Here is a 22,382-nt window from a genome sequence, read left to right on the forward strand (position 1 = left end):
TATAAATTTGATCAATAAATACAATAAATATTTTTAAAAAAGCAGTGGTAAGTGAATATAAGTTTTCTTTGGGATAAATGCTTTCATGAGCGAGATAAATGACATTCTCTTTTTTCATTCTGATTTCTTTCAATTAATGTGTAAGATAACTGTAGGTGTTCTTAGCCTATTCATCACTAAGTTTGCTACTAAGCTTACAAACAAGTCTTGCATGACAGTTGCAAATTTATGTTAAGTGAATCTTTTCTCTCATCCTGAACCAATTGGTAAAAATGGGGCGGTGTGTGTGTGTGTGTCCCATTCTGAAAGACTGTGACCTACCTTAACATGATAGTGAGCATCAAGCAGGATGTTGGCTGGCTTAAGATCCAGATGAAGTAACGGTGGGGACATGCAATGAAGGAAGTTCATGCCCACAGCTGTTTCATGAATGATTCGAAAACGTAGTTCCCAGGGAAGTGGTTCAGAGGCCAAGAGCTTCTCCAAAGATCCTGTTTCCATGTATTCCATGACCAACCCTACAGGTTCTTTACAAATGCCATAAACTGGAAGAATGTAACGAAATTTTGCCATTTCCATTTTCTTTGCTTCCTCCAATAGTTCCATACGTTCCCTAGACAGAAAATGTGAAATACATGATTTAGCTTACCAGTGGGGTACTTGAGTTTTAGTAGCTTTGATATTCTGAATAAAACATTAAATGAAACATTAAATTTAATGGAATTTCATTTGCAAAAACACAGGTGTATTCATTCATTATATTATTTAAAGAGCAGAATATCAAGTTTGGTTGGTAAACCAAATCTAGCTGCAAACTAAGTCCATAAGTCCAGTCATCAATAATACACTCTGCTGAAACATTTGGCCTGTATCTGTATTTAGATTTGGAAGAACTTCTACCAACTTGAAAAAGAGCAGAAGAAATTTAAGCAAAACAAGAAAGCCTCTCCCAAAGAAGTTCAATATCAATGATTAATTATAGATAATTAAATCAAAATTTGGAGACTACACTTTGGCTGTAAAATAAGTGATCACTTAAAATTAGGTGTACCAAATCTGAGGTTCAAAATCAAGGCCACCATTAAATAGTGGTTGTCTACATTTCTGCAGTGTCCAGATCTGCTATCTCTATTCAGATATGGCTCTTAAGAACTGTCTCTTAATTTTTCACAGTCTGGATTTCAAGGACTTTTATGTTTTTATCTGACTTTTATTTCAAGGAGCACACAAAGGTAGAAATAGATATCCCATTTTATTCTTACTGCAAATCTATGGAATAATTTAGCATGCTAAAAGAACAATATTCAATAAGGTTAGTAATTTATTGTAGAGATTGGCTAGGAAAATCTCAGATTCAACCAATTAGAAGCAAAATGCTTGTAATGGTTTCTATATGTCATAATTTGTAAATTATTTCAGAACCTCATGAGGCCAAAGAAAAAACAGTGAATATAAATCAATCTGTATTATAATTAATTGTGGAGGGTGAAATAGAATTCGTGTTGTTCACAATCCTTTCTAATCTCATTATCTGTATTTTATCTTCCAAGAATTAATAATCAGCAATTTTCAAAATAAGAAACAGGAATTAAGGACTTTACAGTGAAAACAATCCAATCATGGTTTCCTAACATGTAACTCTGGAGCACTGGGTAACACAATTAGCAATCAGCTACTTACTGTAAGTTACTGTATTGACTTTTCTAAAAGTAAGAACACAAAACACTCGCTTGCGGAGTACCTCAGGGGTCGGTCCTCTCGCCTCTCCTGTTCAACATCTACATGAAACCGCTGGGCGAGATCATTCGCAGCTTTGGAGTAGGGTACCATCAGTATGCTGATGACACCCAGCTTTTCATCTCAACTCCAAACAACATCAGTGATGCCCTCGACGTGATGTCCCGCTGCCTGAAAGCGGTCCGGGAATGGATGGGGAGGAACAGGCTTCAACTGAACCCGGACAAGACTGAATGGCTGTACGTACCGGCTAGCCAGGATACTCAGAACATCCCATCCCTTAACATCGGGGACGAGTTACTACCCCCTGTTGATAGGGCCCGCAACCTGGGTGTCCTCCTTGACTCGCAGCTCTCCCTGGAAGATCACATAGGAGCTGTGACCAAGGGGGCCTTCTCCCGGGTTCGACTAGTTCGCCAATTACGGCCTTATCTGGACCTGGATGCCTTACGTACAGTCACCCATGCTCTTGTGACCTCTCGCCTAGACTACTGTAACGCTCTCTACTTGGGGCTGCCCTTGAGATCCACTCGGAAGCTTCAACTGGTGCAAAGTGCAGCGGCGCGGACACTCTTGGGAGCCTCCCGATACTCCCATATCACACCTCTCCTCCGTGCGCTGCACTGGCTTCCAGTTGCCTTCCGTGTGAAGTTCAAGGTGCTGACAATGACATACAAAGCCCTACATGGCATGGGTCCGGACTACCTGCGGGAGCACCTTCTGCCAATGTCAACGCCCCACCGTCCTGTGCGCTCCCACAGAGAGGGCCTCCTCAGGGTGCCACCGCTCAAGGAATGTCGGCTGGTGGCCCCCAGGGGGAGGGCATTCTCAGTGGGTGCGCCAGCCCTCTGGAACAGCTTGCCAACCGAAATCCGGATGGCCCCCGACCTCCGCACCTTCCGGCGCGAATTAAAAACTTACCTGTTCCAGCAGTCCGGCCTGGCCTGATAGCTCTTATTGGGGTCCCAATTTGTATTTTACTATTGTTTGTTTTTCACTACGGTTCATTCTGTATGCCTATCTTATTCTGTACACCGCCCTGAGTCCCTCGGGAGAAGGGCGGTTTATAAAAACAAATAAATAAATAAATAAATAAAATAGGCTTGTATGAACGACTGATACAAAAAGATAACATTTCTTTTGAGCAAATTCAACTCCTGATGGCTTCATAGACACATCCATGTAGTATTCTTTGAAAAGAATACAGAAGTGGTTTCCCATTGCTTTTTCCAGCAGATTTTTTTTTTATTTCCCAATTTAGCCTGCAGCACTTACAGTATAGTTCCTAGTAAACAAAACAAAATCAAGTAGAGAATATGTAACTTGCATTTTCTGGCACTAATACTAAAAAATAGGTAAAGGTAAAGGTAAAGGTTCCCCCGCACATGCGTGCTAGTCGTTTCCGACTCTAGGGGCCGGTGCTCATCTCCGTTTCAAAGCCGAAGAGCCAGCGCTTGTCCGAGGACGTCTCCGTGGTCATGTGGCTGGCATGACTAGACGCCAAAGGCGCACGGAACGCTGTTACCTTCCCATCGGAGTGGTCCCTATTTTTCTACTTGCATTTTTTACGTGCTTTCGAACTGCTAGGTTGGCAGAAGCTGGGACGAGTAACAGGCGCTCACTCTGTTACGCGGCACTCAGGATTCGACCCGCCAAACTGCCGACCTTCTGATCGACAAGCTCAGCGTCCTAACCCACTGAGCCACCGCGTCCCTTAACTAAAAAATAGTCTTCCCTAATAAAGGGAAACCAACTCAAATAGATGAACTTATGAGAAATGGTAAAAGCAAATTAATTTCACTTCATCCAGGCAGTATTATTCTCTTTATCAATACAAAGATTCAAGGCAATTTCCTTTGATAAACTACTTCATACTGTCTGGAAGCTTTTGGTGAGAGACTGCTTTGCTTCAATCTTTGTTGAAGTGAAGCATTCCTTTCAAGGTTTGTACTACCCGGGTATACAACAGCAGAAAAGCATCCTCACTTCATCTAACTGGAGAGGGGTGGGGGGGGGGTGTAGGCAACCTTGGCTCTTTTATGACTCATGGACTTCAACTCCCAGAATTCCTGAGCCAGCCATGCTGAGGGGAAAGGGAGAGGTTTCCAAGCTGAGCCATGCTGGCTCAGGAATTCTGGGAGTTGAAGTCCACGAGTCATAAAAGAGCCAAGGTTGCCTCTACCCCTGATCTAGCTGAAAGCCTTTAGTTATAAGCACCTGAGCAAGCCAAATAATAAATAAGAAAACAAGGGATAGGACCTTAAAAATAAATATGCAGACTACTGTATGCAGGGGTCATAATAACCAGTTCTAATAATTCTTGTGGAATTACAGTATGCCATGTAAAATAGGGCCATTCAAGAGGCAATACTACATCATTCTTGCTATATACAGAATTTGTAGACAAAAACACACCAAAAAATCATTTATTTCATGGGAAATAAATGAAATCAGCATTAGTCATTCAAATTATGGTACACAGTAATTAACTAACAAATATCTAGTAGAGTGCTGCTGGTTTTTAGTGTTGATTAGTTATATCCTCCTTGATGACTTGATAATCAAGCTTTCTTAAGACTTAGACCCCCATTTAAAAAAAAAAAATTCACACCCCAGTTCTTTAACTGAAGTGTAAGAACAGATGGTGGGTTATTTTTTCCGTTTTTACAGTGACTGCTTTTTTGCCACAAGGCAAGTATCCTTTGAGAGAGATACCTTCAAAGAGAAATATTACAGTGCTTTGACATGATGTGAAAGAAGGGCGTGTCTCTAAATAAACAGAGGGACAGTCCTTTTCCCTGAGCACATATATATCACACACATATCAGGCTCCAGCTACTTTAGGATTCAGGATGTTGAAGATTTCTTTGATATTGAGATGAAGCTTAACTAAGGTGGACAGATCAGCCACTGCCCTAAACTAACACATAAATGAAACAAGCCAAGCTAAAGAGCATGTTGTAAAATAAGTTTTCATAAGGCACAAAGTTCAAAGTGTTAAGGAAGCTGTGGATAAGATTACTTCAATCTTAACCTCAAAGCTCCCCAATCTGTTTTGTGCTCAGTCTTCCTTCTGGACATGTACCTTTCAATGGGTGCCATTGCTTGTTCCCCTGGGAGAGCAGAAACAAGAAGGGGACTCTTCAAAGAGTGGCAGGAAACCCCACCCCCCCTCCCCATGGAGCTGTGGGGCTTGGTCAATGTGTAACACTAATCCTGATAAAGACATTTAAGTTATACTGTACAATTATATTCAACCTTTAAAAAACTGCACTGTTACTTTTCTTTTAATGGAAAATTTGAAATTTCTGATTACAATCCTGTGCTGTCTGTCGAAGAATCCTTCCCCTGACCTGTATGCACTTGACAGCTTTCTTCCAACATAGGATTCTCAGGACTCAATGCTTTTTCCCATGTAAACCACTGAGGAAGATCATCTGTCCGTTCAAGATAAGGTATAATCAGAATGCTGATACAGGTAGTCCTCGGGTTATGACCACAATTGAGCCCAAAATTTATGTTGCTAAGTGAAACATTTGTTAAGGGAGTTTTGCCCCTTTTTGCAACCTTTCTTGCCACAACTGTTAAGTGAATCACTGCAATTGTTACGTTACTAACCCGGTTGTTAAGTGAATCTGGCTTCCCCATTGACGTTGCTTGTCAGAAGGTTGCAAAAGTTGAACACATAACTCAGGAACCTGCAATCGTCATAAATATGAACCAGTTGGCAAGTGTCTGAATTTTGATCACGTGACCATGTGGACGCTGCATCAGTCTTAAGTGTGAAAAATGGTCGTAAGTCACTTTTTTCAATGCTATTGTAAGTGAACGGTCACAATGAACCATTGCAAGTCAAGGACTACCTGTACTCAGTTACATATTGCCATCCTGGTCTGGTCTGCAGATGCTATAGAAGTCTTGAAGTGATATCTGGAGGCTGTGAAGACTGGATGAAGTGAAGTGAAACAAGCCCAGACTAAAGTAAAGTCTGGAGCTATTTCCATTCATAAGCAACAGGACAATGCCATGATGTAATGGCATCATTCCTGTTAATTGCTCAAAGTGGGCTCTTGCTGCCCCTGAAGGAATTGGTCAGTACTTTAGCATCCTCTCATATTCTTGGCTCCTTCTACGGTAAAACATCAGGTAGAAACTGTGGTCAAAGTTGGTATCATGTACCTTTGGCAGCTAAGGGCAGGACAAAGAGTAATGAGTGGAAGATTATTAAAGAGAGATGTAACCTAGTATTAAGGAGAAATGCCCTGACAGTGAGAAAAATTCAATGGAGCAGCTTGCCTCCAGAAGTTGTGGGTGCTCCATCCCTGGAGGTTTTCCAGAAGAGATTGGACAGCTATTTGTCCAAAATGGTTTAAAGCTCGTGCTTGAGCAAAGTTGGACTAGAAGATCTCAAAGGTCTCCTTTCCAACCCTATTATTCTATGTTCTATGTACTTAACTCACACTTCATCACCAGTCGAGCAACTGTACAGCTCATGCAAACGATGACAGCCAGCTTAGTTGGCAGAAGTACTCTGCCAGCATAATTAATTTTTATTTTATTTATTGAATTTGTTTGCTGCCCACCTCGCTGTGAGGTGACTCTGAGTGCTTAACAACACTAAAGGCAATAAAACCGTGTGTGTGTGTGTGTGTGTGTGTGTGTGTGTGTATGTGTGTGTGTTTAATCTCTGAACAAGCTATTAAAAATATTAAATGACACTCTGAATTATATATTTAATTAACCCTGAACACTAAAGGCAATAAAACCATGTGTGTGTGTGTGTGTGTGTATAATCTCTGAACAAGCTATTAAAAATATTAAATGACACTCTGAATTATATATTTAATTAACCCTGAACTTAGATATTTATTTAAACAATTTCCATTGAAAGAGGCCAATTTATCCATGAACACTTCATTTTTATAACACAAAAGCCTATTTAAAGTGGAAAAAATATTACCATTCTTTAATATTTGTCTGTTTGGCAGGAATGGACTCTGTGCTTTAATTCTCTTGTATACTCTAATAATAAACACAAATTCCTCTGTACAATTATTTTAAGACACTACTTAATCCAGGTTAACATTTGTTCAATTAGTGAAACACCATAAACAGTAAAAAAAATCACTATAAAAAGCATATATATATATATATATATATATATATATATATATATATATATATATATATGTGTGTGTGTGTGTGTGTGTGTGTGTGTGTGTGTGTGTGTGTGTGTATGTATGTATGTATGTATGTATGTACGTATGTATGTATAAACATTTTCTGCTCTCTTAAAAAAGGAATAAAGTCAAAATTATAAATGTGGATATGATGGCTTCTTGTGGGGGAGGAAAAGAGACTGTTTTCTGATTCAGAAACTTTTATTTTAAACTGATTTTCCATTATGAGGCTATTAAAATAAATGATCTGTGACAGATAATGCAAAATCCTTTATCAGTGTCAGTTATTAATTTAGTCAAGCCCAGAAGATACTGTAATACCATACTGTATAGTATTATCCCAGCACAGATTCCAGGAAGTAATTAAGGACTCGTGTTGACTAGTCTAAGCATTTATGATGGAGCAATTGTACATTAACGCCTCTCAGATTGCTAATAATCTAATGTTACTATCAAACAATTCAGATCTCACCCAGACAATGGGCAACGCATGAAGGAGCCCCATGCTATCCTTTTCTTGCCTTTCAGCTACAAAATAAAGGGCTGATCTCTAATTTAAACTTTAGCACATTGTAATAATCACCGGCACAAGATTCCTTTCAGCTTGTTATCAGATTTGACAGAGACTGATTTCTAATATAATGTAGTTCAGTGACATGGCCATAGGCTTTCTATCATAGTCCTTAACATGCTGAATGTCTCTCATGAACACCAAAATGTAGGTTAGCAAGCCATCAGTTCAATTTCTTTTCAAAGAGATTACTGTTTTGCAATCTTTTATTTCAAGAACATTCACTGTCTACTTGCTGGAATGTCATGTTGCAAGGTGATAATTTGTAAGCAGGTAGGTCTGATTCACATATAGCACTGAATTACAATATGATCAAGTTTGGTTTAGTACGAAAGGCAAATCCATCCTAAAAAAAGGGAAATACATTTTTTTTTACAAATCATGATTCAGAAACATGGGTTTCTATTCATTAAACACAGCTTTGCCTGAATCCTGCATTTATTTTATTTAATCCTGGTTTAATCTTTTACCCAGTTTGTTTGTGGGTAACTGGAGGAAAAAAATAGTAAAAACCAGGACTGATTGATTAAACTATAATTACTTTCCTCGTTTGAAAAACTCTAGTTTGTTATTGGTTTATTCAATAAACCATGGCAAAAACAAATCATGGCATTTGGAGGAGACAGTATACATATTTTATACACAGACAAACTCTGAGAGTATTTAGCCAGACATTTCTCTACTTTTCATGTGGCCAAAAGGAGTTTTAAAACTTATGCTTCAAATTTAAATATAGCTTAAGTGTGATGTTGAACTTGATCATTTATCTTAATTGGGTAAAATAAGCCACTTTTAAAGGATATTTTATTAAGCTGATTTACTCCAATTAATCACAATCAATCATTTTTAGGATTCTGGTGCCATTTTTCAAAATGTTAAAAGTGCTTTTTAAATTAAAAAGATAAATTAATTAAAGAAGTAGAAACATTAGATTCAGATTTCATATGAGAATGCACGATGCTGTGAGACTTGGCTAAACTATGAAAACCACACACTGCAATCACAGATGCATTACCAACCTAAATAGTAGCATTTCATTTATTTAAGATTAGAAGCAACCATGAGTTTTGTTCTTCAAAATATGCATAGCATCAGACAAATAAAATTGCTAAAGTGGAAAATTGCCATAGCTTCACAGAATTTCCCTGTGCAAAATCAAACTTTGGTGTGAAGAGAGGACAATGGCTATTTTGGATGTCATAGTTGCTTGATCATTATGATCAGCACAGGTACCAAGCATCTGCAAGAGCCAATTTCTTCAGAGTTTGACACTGGAGAGAGATAATGTTTGGATTAATACTGCAGGTATTTTTGAATAGGCCCCATTGCTTTAGAATTCTAATATTTATTTATTTTTATTTTAATTCTATTTATATCCCGCCCTTCTCCGAAGACTCAGGGCAGCTTACAAGCTTAGCAGTAATATCTGGCTTCTCTTGGTAAATTGACATGCCATACTTAAATGCCACCACCTACTTGTTTTCAGCTGCAAAAGTTCAAACACCTAAAAAGATATACCGTATCTTAAGAAATATGGACATTACCAGAACTGAGATTCAGAAGCTAGCCATGCACCACCTTGTCAGAAAAACTTTAATTTTCAAAATAGTTATTTGAAAGTTAGCTTCTAATAAAGACAAATCAAACTGTCTAAAAGAATCTGCTGTTTATCCATGTTATCCTAGAGATAAAAAAATTACCTTTTTTTTCCAGATCATAGGTTCACCCCTATTTAGCATCTGTTCAATTAGGGATTGTCTAATTATTCCTTACATTCTTCCTCTACTATTAAAAATAAACACCCCCCCTAATAAATAATGGCCCCATAGTTATTTTCATTTCATGGATTACTCAGATGAAAGGCAAAGTACTGTAAAATATTTTCCAAATATTTGGAATTAGGATTACTCAGGCCCACATACAATACTGCATTCATGATCTGATTAAAACCATAATGTGTTTATTTCCTGATATATGTGTTGAGTGAAAGGAGACTGTGAATACATTGATTTCTTTTAGGGCAGTAATCCACAGCTGAAATAATGCTTTCTTACTATCTTCTGACTGCAACTGTCGCTTGAAACAAGATGCAAAGACTGGTTCATGGTTTCTTGTGGTTCCCTGGTTTATTTGCAGTTTATTTTTATGTCCCGTCCAACTCCCTAACCCAGACATGTCAAACACAAGGCCCGGGGGCCGGATCCGGCCCGTGAAGTGGTTTCATGTGGCCCCTGAAGCCATCCTGGAAACAGTGAGGGAGCGGCCCCCAGTGCCTTGGCCCTGGCCCAGAGACCCTCCTTCTGCCAGAGACCCTCAGATCTGTCCCACTCCTGCCCAGGCCCCCCCATAGGCACCCTTGATGCGAACGATGTAGAGCTGGCCACGCCCACCCAGTAGGCCACACGCACTGTAGCCACGCCCACCCAGTAGGCCATATGCACTTTAGCCACGCCCACCCAGTAGGCCACACACACTGTAGCCACGCCCACCCAGTAGGCCACACCCACCCTGGCCATACCCATCTGGCCCCCGGAGGGCAACCGCAATGCTGATGCGGCCCTCAATGAAATTGAGTTTGACACCCCTGCCCTAACCAATGCCAAGAGATGCAAGGCAAAACCAATTAAAAAAACAGGAGAGGAAAACTAGGGATTGGCCTATTAGCCATGAATTTATATTGCCTAACTTCACAAGATAAGGGACGCGGTGGCTCAGTGGGTTAGGACGCTGAGTTTGTCGATCGGAAGGTCGGCAGTTTGGCGGGTCAAATCCCGAGTGCCGCGTAGCAGAGTGAGCGCCTGTTACTCGTCCCAGCTTCTGCCAACCTAGCAGTTCGAAAGCACGTAAAAAATGCAAGTAGAAAAATAGGGACCACTACGGTGGGAAGGTAACAGCGCTCCGTGCGCCTTTGGCATCTAGTCATGCTGGCCACATGACCACAGAGATGTCCTCGGACAAGCGCTGGCTCTTCGGCTTTGAAACGGAGATGAGCACCGGCCCCTAGAGTCGGAAACGACTAGCACGCGTGTGCGGGGGAACCTTTACCTTTACCTTTTAACTTCACAAGGGATTCCAGCTTGTTGAACAAGCCAGAGCACAACATACTGTCTGTTGTAAAATTTCTTTTCTGAGAAAGGTTTAAATTCTTTGAATAAAAATATCTGAATGTGAATAAAATTTCTCTGATAATTGAAGTAAACAGCATGAGTCTGAAGGTGACAAAGTTAAAAGTTAAACAAACTTACAAATGTGTCAGTTTCTCCAGCTCATGATAAATGCCTTGGAGATATAGTTATATTCTTTTTTGTTAAACAGTCCCATTTATGTTTTAAACCACATTACCACAGTAGATAAAAACTGGCACTTTTATTTACACCACACAAACCTAAGTATTCACTAAATCATGAGACTGCTAAAAGACTTTTGCATTTAAGGAAAACCTGCAAAAGTTTTGTGCTTGTGGTTTATACTCTTCTTGATTATGACTCAAAGCAAAGAGATCAAAAGGAAAAAAATAAGACCATATATAGCACCCTCTAAGCTACCTCAAACTGGTCTGAAGTAATGAGTATGTTTTAAAAATAAAAACACACAATGAACAAAATACTGGGATGCAGTCTGGTGTAATGTACTTCTTCAAAATCACATCAATCTATTTTATTTAAATGTGCAAGTCACTCATGTTTACTAAACAATACTATATTGGGAGAAACACAATTCGCAAGATTAGCCTTTTGAATATAGTCATAGTTATCACAGAGATAAAGACTCTGTAAAGGTTTATTTTCTGTTACCTGAAAACAGTCACTCTCTATTCATCCCTGGATCTAATTCTTTGTATTGCACTGTGAGCTGCATGAAATTTTTCACATTTCACTGCATATTGAACATATGCCAACAGATGAAAAATACATGCACTTTGAATTTCTTTATTAAGTGTAATATTTATCTTAGCTATTATAAAGGGTTTGGACATCACCATGTGAAGGGTGCTAGAGCACTCTATTTACTGGCACTTTTTTTATTTTTATTTTTTTATTTTAATTCCATTTATATCCCGCCCTTCTCCGAAGACTCAGGGCGGCTTACAAGCTTAGCAGTAGCCTTCATTCTATGTATATGCCTGCTTGTTAGGGCTTTCACACACACACCCAAGCGGCATTATTACAAAGTCAGCTTAATTGCCCCCAACAATCTGGGTCCTCATTTTACCTACCTCAAAGCATGGAAGGCTGAGTCAACCTTGAGCCTGGTGGGATGCGAACCTGCACTAATTGCAGGCAGCTGGTGTTACTTAAGGAGGCATTAGCCCACTGCTCCACCAAGGCTCTTAAGAAATAACAACACCTTGTGGATAAAGCAGAATAATATTGTGGTTAATATTTAGGCAAGGAACAAGGGTTATCGTGAGTGCAAGACAAGGCAAAGTGGGCGGAGTTCTATGGCACACAAGGTTGAGATTGAGCTTCCCCATTTTTCTATGTTGGGATAAGCACATTTTTATTACCTTTATTGCAGTAAATGCAAAAAACAAAGATTCAATTAAGACAGAGAACACATGTTCAAAGTTCAATGGATACAAAATGTCATTGTATGTGAAGCATTATGTTAGTTATCCTCACTAGCTTGGGTCACAGTCAAGTCAAAGTCAACCAATAGTTTTCATTGTTGATTCAATTACAGGTAGTCCTCATCTTGCGACCACAATTGAGCCCAAAATTTTGGTTGCTAAGTGAGACATTTGTTAAGTGAATTTTGCCCCATTTTATGACTTTTCTTGCCCTAGTTAATTGAATCACTGCAGTTGTAAAGCTACTAATTCAGTTGTTAAGTGAATCTGACTTCCCCACTGACTTTCCCTGTAAAAAGGTGATCACATGACCCTAGGATACTGCAACCATCATAAATATGAATCAGTTGCCAGGCGTCTGAATTTTGATCACATGACCACGAGGCTGCTGCAATGGTTGTAAGTGTGAAACAGTCACTTTTTTCAGCACCATTGTGATTTTGAACAGTCACTAAACGAACTGTTGTAAATTGTGGGCTACCTGTATAACAGTTGTAACAGCGTAGCAGATACCCAAATCTTTCTGTTAAAAGATTACTACTGTAAAGGTTTCACTCACTGTTAGCTCAGCTACAATTTAGTTTACCCCCATTAAAAAGTAAATTCTTCTCTGAATAGGAGTCAACTACTGTTAACCCCATGGCCATACTCATGTTGCTTGTGTGAGAACAAAATGGAATTGATTGGCTATTGCTTCTTCTGAAGTGCTTTTTCAGCTTCATAACCTAATCTACAATTTCCTGGATTTTCTGGCTGTCTCCAAGGGTGAACTGGGTGGGCGGTGTGTGTGTGTGTGTAAAAAAAAATTAATATGCTGGATGCAACTGAAGCCATCCCTTTATATATAAAAAAGATTAGGTTTTGGATTGTGCCACTGCACACACCATTTTGACTTATCCTTGAGGAATGCCCTGTAGTCAGTCTTCCATCCAGCACTAATCTGAACTGATCCTGCTTCTCAAGTGCAACTAGTGTCACCAGATGCTGCAACCTGTAGTGGTTTTATAATGTTTAAAACACTCCTCTGCTCAGAAGCAAGATGCACAGTGCTTTAAGAAACAGAAAATCAGTAATGCCTTATTCCAAGCAGTATATACATATATTACTAACGTATAAAGATAAGGAAAGACCATGGAAAGATAAAATGAAGGGCCATGAATAAAATGCAAAATACTTTTGCTTTATTTGAGGAGGGATACAAACTGAACCATAAAGATTCAGTGGGGAGATATGTGAATAAATGGTACCACAAAACTGATCTGAACAAAAATTACTAATGTATGCAGTACTAAAGGTAAAGGTGAAGGTTTCCGTGTCCAGTGGTGTCCAATAATAAAGGAGATTGTATGAATTCAACAAGACGTCCTTGGGCAGCTCAGGAGAATTAAACAGCATCTTCTCTTTCCTTGTTGAAAATTTTAATGTTTTTCCTTAGTTTTTATTATCTCACTGCCCACCACAATTCCACTGGGTAATAAAAAGTCTGGGAGTATACCATTGGGAGGGAGAATAGTCACAATAATTATCTCCTAAGGTGCTTTGCTGCATTACTCACTTCTGGAAAATGTGTGCTTATCCAACAAGTAGCCCAAAGTGCAGCCTTGTTCCCTGGGTTGATACCTAAAAATTCCAATTCACAACTACATAATCTAAACCAAGTATTTTGGAATAAAGCAGACAACTTTGAGAGAAATACAAATACTGTGACCCAAGACAACTCTTACAACTCAGCCTAAAATACTAAGCCAAAGAACAGATGCCAGAGACAAATACAGGAGTATGAATTACCAATATTAAGAACTCTTAAAAATACTAATTACAGTAATATGATTCTCCTACCCTTCCTGGTATTTCTGTCACCTCCAGATAAATTGCAAACCACCATTTACCTTCAGCAATTTCAATAAAAGATGGAAGAAATATACTTTGAATCGTGTTGAGTTTTTCAGATTCCAAAGAACATGCAAAGATAAAGGTTCATATCAAGCATTTTCTTAAGAAGCCATTCATAAATCAATAATATGGCTGGCTAAGGAATGATTGGACTTGATTTTGAAGGTCAGGAAATAGGGAAAGGTTGGTGTTTTACTCCTAATGTTTACTGATCACAAAAAAATCTCTAGCATGTAGATGTGAACTCTCAATTGCAACAGATTGTCAATACCCACAGGAACTCTTATAAGTTATATTTTATACATGTCTCCTCATTTTTTTAACAGTAAACTTAGCAGAAACAAACAAATATAGGCTTTCCCAGAGATAGGAATAGAATCTATAGATACTTGAATTAAAATGCCATCCATGAAAAATTAGTTCACAATATGTGGAATTTCCAATACTGTATATATAAATTATTTTTTAAAAAAAGACTTGGATTGGAATATTAGCCATGCAAATTAATGCATTAATTAGTGCAGTAATGATTGGGGATTTTTTTCTTCCTAACATTTTCCCACTACAAGGATTGCTTTTTAAATTATTATTCTACCTCAATTCTAGCAGTCTTATGTTTCATAACATATAAGATCTATTCAATAAATATTTCTCCAACATATCTACAGTGTTGAAGCCTTACTACAGGCCTCAAGTAACACAAGTTTTTTTAAAAAAAAAATTACAACAGATCAAAGACAAACTTGCTTATATGTTGTTTTTTATTTGAATTTCAAAACAAGGTCATTTCCTGCTTCTGGGCTGCACATTTTGACCTCTACAACTGCAGAAGGCACTGTTTGATTAGGAGCACACACATAATTGATCATGTGTTGGGAATGGATCCCAGCCAGGAAGATATGCTATTTAACCAAGCAACTGGTGATTTGTAGCTGTCTGGAATGGTTAGTACTCATAATCAACACCATCAGGCCCACCCAGTATTTGATAAGCAATGGGCAATACTATTGGAGTTGCCCTTTTTTTCTGCATTAGGTATTGCACAGGTCATTAGTTGCAAGCAACAGGTTTAACAACAATATTTAGTCACCATTTATGAATGAGGTAGAGATATTCATCATGGCTGAGGCCCAGACACATAATGGTAGGGCCGCTCTGTTTTGCATAGTTGCCTCAACTTCAATTGCTGGAACAATCCGTTCTGAAATGGGGATTGATGTGGAAAAGTGGGGTGCCCTGCCTCAGTGCCTCCAGTTGAACATGTTAATAAGGACTGCTTAACTTTCCCCATCTATGTCATTGGAAATATTTTCTTGCCCTGGGCAAAAGACCACTGAGGATTAACAGAGCAGCCAATCTGATGTGACATGGCAGCTCTGATGCAGTGCGAAATGCTGCTTGGCTTCCTAGAAGCACATTGATGAAGCACATCGCTGAAGCTCTGATCAAAACAAAGCTTCCTTTCGAATCTTTAGACACAGCATCATTATAATTTTTAATATGCATTCATTTAGGGCAGACATGTCAAACACAAGGCCCGGGGGCCGGATCTGGCCCGCAAAGTGGTTTCATGTGGCCCGCGAAGCCATCCTGGAAACAGTGAGGGAATGGCCCCCACTGCCTTGGCCCTGGCCCAGAGACCCTCAGATCTGTCCCACTCCTGCCCAGGCCCCCATAGGCACCCTTGATGCGAACGATGTAGAGCTGGCCACGCCCACCCAGCAGGCCATACGCACTCTAGCCACGCCCACCCAGTAGGCCATGCTCACCCAGGCCACACCCACCTGGCCCCCTTGAGGGCAACTGTAATGCTGATGCGGCCCTCAATGAAATTGAGTTTGACACCCCTGATTTAGGGGCACGGGGGTCAAACTTGCCGCCTCATGTGATGTTTACTGATTTATTAATTACTGAATCAGACTGTTCCATTCCAATCGAAATGGAGCTTAATCTCTGCAGCAAGATAATTTTAGAAAGAAAAATACCCATTGTACCTCTTAGAAGTACAAATGCTATTACAGAAACAATCACATTCCAAAAAGTTAGTTACCTCAAATTCTTTATTTTTACTTAGTGCTTAAATACCCAGATTTGTCTAGACAAAACTGTACAAGAAAAACATACCCTAACCCAGGGGTAGGCAACCTCGGCTCTTTTATGACTCATGGACTTCAATTCCCAGAATTCCTGAGTCAGCTGACTCAGGAATTCTGGGAGTTGAAGTCCATGAGTCATAAAAGAGCCGAGGTTGCCTACCACTGCTCTAACCTAGCTGGTTACCTTCATGGAGTGAGCTGACTTTCACGCCATCCTGCAATCTTTACCATCCGAATATATACAAGAAAAGGCAGAAGATGTTTGTCTTGAAAGAGAACATAGTACAGATCTAGGTATTCTACCTGTTTCCACACTTGCACATTGTTCATTTAAAGAAAACGTTCCCCCTTACTACATCTCATATGTCAAGGGCTTTTGTTTTATATTTATTTAACAACATTTTTTACCTCATTAAAAAGACTCTGGGTGGTGCACAAGGTCAAAAACCTCATGAATAAAACTGATAATAAATTATCAACAATATCACACTCAATTGGGTTACCTTTTTTTCTCTACAACTACTTTCAGGATATTGTTTTAGCTTTTGAACTTCTACCAAAACAGTAGCAACCTTGTTTTCCTACAAACCAACCTTATGAAAATGGTGGAATATCATGTCACCTCAGAGTAATTTATGTGACCAACTGTTATAGTTGTAATTCCCACCATTTTGCTAGTTATTGCATTGGATAAAAGCTGCTTAGAATATTATAGAATACTGTACAGAATATTATACCTAACATACTGCAAGGAACAATATGTAACAGGAGACAAGTGCATACAGGTAATCCTCAGCTTAAAACAGTTCATTTAGTAACAGTTTGAAGTTACAACATTACTGAAAAAAGTAAATTATGGCCAGTTTTCACACTAATGTCCGTTGCAGCATCCCCATGGTCACGTGATCACTTTTTGCGACCTTCTGACATGCAAATTCAACAGGGAAAACCAGATTCACTTAACAATTGTGGCAAGAAAGGTCATAAAATGGGACAAAATTCACTTAATAACTGTCTCACTTAGCAATAGAAAATTTGGGCTCAGTTATGGACATAAGCTGAGGATTACCAGTACTGGATAATGTGTCTGCCATTATCAGCCTTGTTATTTATTTAGTCTTGCAACTAAATTTCCAAAAATGTGTGGAGGCATTTAATCTGTTTTAGGAAATGATTTCTACATATAAAATGAACAATTTTTGCATACTCTTTTGCATTTAATATATAGTTTAACTCTAGAAGCTATCTTAGCCAGAAAAAAATTACAGTTCCACTTAGCATGTGTAGCATGACACAATTTGGATTACGTGGCTCAGCTACAAGAACCAGCAAATAGCCTAAAATAGGCAGAAAGGTGAATGAAGGGCCTCCCAATATAGGCATTAATCAAATTCTACCAGGACAACTTAAAACTACATTTGAGAACATACACATTTCTGAAATTTAGCTCCATGTGTTATCACCTGATATTTTCGCAAACAGCAGTTATTTTAAATCACATACCTTGCAGACAAATTGATTCTACAAGAGCTTTTAACATTTCCTATGTGGATAAATGGCATTACATTAAATCCGCAAAGTCTGCAAACTAAAATACCTAAGAAATATATGTCTAAGATCAGTATGCCTAAAGCAATCTATAGGTATATTATTTGCCACCTACAGGCTGCAGAGGACACGGAATATATTTGTAGAGTTTATTAAAGGTATGGTAATAGATACATCAAATGCAAAATTATATGTAAATTCTCACCACTTTGTTCAGTAGGCTTGGACCCAGAAAGCAGGCATGAAGCAAAGTACATATAGATCCATAAAACAAAAGCCAAAATAGAACACAAAACCTAAATTGAATCAATCAAATGATTATCTAGCTAAGCATTCTGTTCTCATGTGGCCAACCAGATGCCAAGAAAAAGCCCATAGGCAGAAAATAAGCGCAGTGGCACTTCTGTTTCTGTTCCCCAGCAATTGCTTCCTGTAACATGTGAGATCAAGCAAAGGTTATAGAGACGTTTGCTGGTGATGTTTCAGGGCAGTGCTTCTGGCTAGGGAATTCTGGGAGTTGAAGTCCACACATCTTAAAATGGTCAAGTTTGAGAAACGGTTTTAGGAGATTCTTGCACTGAGTGGGCTATAGTTTTTAATGGTCCTAATCTGTTTTTTTAACATAGCTATTTATTTATTTTATTTTATTTTATTTTAATTCCATTTATATCCCGCCCTTCTCCGAAGACTCAGGGCGGCTTACAAGCTTAGCAGTAGCCTTCATTCTATGTATATGCCTGCTTATTAGGGCTTTCATACACCCCCCAAGCGGCATTATTACAAAGTCAGCTTAATTGCCCCCAACAATCTGGGTCCTCATTTTACCTACCTCGGAAGGATGGAAGGCTGAGTCAACCTTGAGCCTGGTGGGATGCGAACCTGCACTAATTGCAGGCAGCTGGTGTTACTTAAGGAGGCATTAGCCCACTGCTCCACCAAGGCTCTTACCAAGGCTATCTTGCCTAGAAGCCTCTAATAGTTTTAAATATATACGTTTTAAGACAAGTATATCCAAACTGATATCATTTCTTTTGGGGGGTAATGGATCTGTTACTACACAACCAAATGATCTCCTCTTATCTGTCCTGAATCTTCCCGCAATGCTTCACAGGGTGACTGATTTCCACTTGATGAGAAAGGCGGTTTTATTCCATGCATAGTTGTTATACATTGTAATTACATCAGATTCCCAAAATGACTAGGAACACAGGGAGATCTGACCATATTTACATTTATTAAGGTGATTTTTAATTACAGTTTGTGGTTAAAAATACATTGAACTGGGCTCAAAAAGAAAACTGTGCAATAGATTGCTTTAAAAAAAAGACCTACTTTAGAAAACTACAATTACTATATAGTAGCTAGTTTTCATATATGTTAAATCATAATGGGTGGTTTCACCTATTGTGCCAGGTCAACAAGATAAAACAAGTAAATCATGTGGCCTCTTCTTAGGTGTTTAATATTAAGACCTGTTTTGACATTAACAGTAATGTCTAATACAGGGGTCTTCAAACTTGGCCCTTTTGTGACTCATGGACTTCAACTCCCAGAATTCCTCAGCCAGGCATGCTGGCTGAGGAATTCTGGGAGTTGAAGTCCATGAGTCATAAAAGGGCCGAGTTTGAAGACCCCTGGTCTAATATTACATGTGTCTCTTCTCCAAGGTCCTCTGGCTGAGCATACATTTTTCTAGCACCAGCTCTGTGATCCTTTTAACCAAAACACATGATCTAACACTCACTGCAATCTAGGGAACAAGGGACACCTTGTGAAGGATAAGCACACTCACCGCTTCTTTGTAAAACTATTTTTATGAGTACTGGTTGGTAACCTCCAAATGGCAGAGCAGAAAATTGGCAGATAATGGAATATAATCCAAGACACTCTGATAGCCCAAGATGGCACGGATTGAGTTCACAGATCACACTATACCAGTGTAATTAATGGTCACGTAAAGTCACTAAGGTTGAGAAACTCTGCGCTATGCCATGCAAGTACACTGTTTAACTACAGTTAACAATAATTGACTAGGTTCACATATTATGCTAAGGTATGAATCATAGCTTTCCAATCACACTAGCTGGGTTCAGGTAAGTCAGGCCAAACACAAGCAAACCACGACAAGAACACAATTCAGGGTTTGTCGCCCTATTCTCAGAAATTCAAATTCAAATTCAAATTTGAGTAAAGCCAGTGAACGCAACCCCACCATCCACCCAGCTTTACATCAGAAAACTACGCAGACCTCTCTCCCTTTTCCTCTTTGCACGCCACCACCCTCTCTCTCTTTTGCGGAATAACTTAGTCCTTTCCACGCAATTCTGAAGGGCAAGAACAGCGCAGGCTGCGACTCGCCGATCGCTTCCAGCGTCCCAGGCAGTTGGGAACTGGCTCTGCTTGTACAGCCTCTTTTTATCGGCTGCGTTACAAAGAAGCCATTAGCGCAACTCCAGAGGCAAATTCGCCTCAGTGCATAAACGCGTCCTTCCTAATCCGATGCAAAACGGCACCGTGTAATGCAAATAATCGTTTTGCACTCCGGGAGCAACATCCAGAGGCAGAAGAACTGCACCGAGTAAATGTGGGAGTTGCAAAAAAGGATCTGTGGGAAGCAACCTTGGGGTGCTTTGATGCAAAGAACATGAAGTGGGATTATGGAACTTTTGAGTCAAACTGAGATGCAGGTGTCTTCCTGCGCTTCTCGCGTTTCCGTTCCTTTCCCTGCCTTTCTTCAGGGCTGCTTTGCAAGCCAACATTAATCTTTGTAGCGCACACGAGAGAACACGCGCCCCACAAGCCTTCTCACCGGTCTGCCCTAAATGCGCCATGAAGCTTCCTAACAGCGCCCAGAAATCGCTACTTTAAACTGGTGAGGAACCAACCCTCTAGTGTCTAAAGCTAATGTGCAACAAGCCCGCAGATTAGCAGAGAAAATCCTTGCGCTAAGACTTAATTGCAAGCAGGTTTCAAAACATACATTCCGAATTATGCAAGTAAAGATTAAACAAGAAAAAAAAAACAACCACCACCACAAGAGCTACAGGAATTCCCTACTAACCAGCCCCAAACTGTTGCAGTGATGTTTATTGTAAACGTCTCTGCTTCCGAAGCGGATTAACTTTTAGAAACGTTCCAGACCTGCCGGGTTATAAAACTCGACGACAGATCGACAAGCATTTTGCAATGGGCTAGCCGTTTGACACCTATGGAATTGCACCAGAGTTCAGCGATCCGGGTTGGGGTTTTGGGGGGGGGGTTCGTCGCTGCCCTGTTAAAACACTGCAGCGGGTACATTTCTAAGCCCTCCCGACCCCCAAACTGCACACCCAATCGTCTCAACCGTGTCTCTTAGCCGACTACGGTCTCAGCTCGCTTGCAGTGTTGTCAGCTTCACCGGCAAGTTTGTCCTTTGGGAGCAGCAGCGGCGGCGGGGTGGGGTGGGGGAACTCGGTTCAGGCTCCCTGCAGCGCAGGCTTGGGCGCGTTGGCGTGCCCGGGCCGCGCCGACCAACTCGGCTCTTCTCCTTCGGACGCAAAGCGGGCACTTACTTCTCATCCACATGCAGGCTGGGCGAACACTTGATGGCGAGGCACGTTTTCCAGTGGACGTGACGGGCTTTGTAAACCTGCCCGAAGCCCCCGGAGCCGATCTTCTGCCAGCTGACGAACTCGCTGGCGTCGAAAGTTTTCAGCAGCCCCATGGCCCACGAGGAGCGACCCTCCGTTTCCATGGGGCCCTCGGAGCGCTCCCCAGCGTGGCAGCGTGGCTCTCTCCTCCGGCACCCAACCCACTGCCCGCCTCGCTCCTCGCCACTGTCTCTTTTTTTTTTTCCCCAGGTGACTCAAGGTGTACTCACGCACCCAGTTCTGACATCACTTCCGGGGTTCGCTGCTCGCCGCTTCGACGGCAGCGTAAGCTGAGGAGTCCCGGGAGTTAGAAAGTGGCTGTTGTAACAAGACAGCTCTTGCACAATCGCCTGCTGGAATAAAAGACGGGTTTTCCACTGAAACGCGGGGGCGCCGGGATAGGATTACTTGATGCGTGCTTTAGAGAAAATGGCTTTTTATCTTCTTTTTATCAAAAGAAAAAAAAACCGGGGAGTGGAGTGGCGGGGGGGGGAACCGAGTGAACGGACAAACTTTTCCAATTAAATATTCTTTTCCAGTGTAAAAACGACCGCTTTTTTAAAAAAATTCCAGCGTTATTCAAAGAGATCTGAAATGGTATTGCGTCTCCTGCTTGAATAGGGACTTAGACTAGAAGACACCCCCCCCAGACACACTTGAATAGGGTCTTGGACTAGAAGACCCCCAACTTGAATAGGGGCTTGGACTAGAAGACCCCAACTTGAATAGGGGCTTGGACTAAAAGACCCCCCAGACACACTTGAATAGGGTCTTGGACTAGAAGACCCCCAATTTTAATAGGGTCTTGGACTAGAAGAACCCCCAACTTGAATAGGGGCTTGCACTAGAAGACCCCCCCAACTTGAATAGGGGCTTGGACTAGAAGACCCCCACCTTGAATAGGGGCTTGGACTAAAAAACCCCAACTTGAATAGGGTCTTGGACTAGAAGACCCCCAACTTGAATAGGGGCTTGGACTAGAAGACCCCCAACTTGAATAGGGGCTTGGACTAGAAGACCCCCAACTTGAATAGGGGCTTGGACTAGAAGACCCCCCAACTTGAATAGGGGCTTGGACTAAAAGACCCCCCAACTTAAATAGGGGCTTGGACTAGAAGACCCCCAACTTGAATAGGGGCTTGCACTAGAAGACCCCCC

The 22,382-nt window shown here is 40.5% G+C and overlaps 1 protein-coding gene across 1 annotated transcript in view; it reads right to left on the reverse strand.

Moving 5' to 3' along the window:
• RIPK4 (receptor interacting serine/threonine kinase 4) overlaps nucleotides 1-21,391 on the reverse strand; it is a 33,428-nt gene extending 12,037 nt beyond the window's left edge. Inside the window, exons 1-2 of the mRNA XM_083361435.1 lie at nucleotides 21,147-21,391; nucleotides 322-613 (exon numbers count right to left, since the gene is read on the reverse strand). Coding sequence (XP_083217561.1) covers nucleotides 322-613; nucleotides 21,147-21,328 — 474 coding nt within the window. The 5' untranslated portion in view covers nucleotides 21,329-21,391. The remainder of the gene's footprint in view (nucleotides 1-321; nucleotides 614-21,146) is intronic.
• Nucleotides 21,392-22,382: the final 991 nt, after the last annotated feature.

This window comes from Vipera ursinii (assembly GCF_947247035.1).
Source record: "Vipera ursinii genome assembly, chromosome: 4".
Classification (NCBI taxonomy): Eukaryota; Metazoa; Chordata; class Lepidosauria; order Squamata; family Viperidae; genus Vipera; species Vipera ursinii.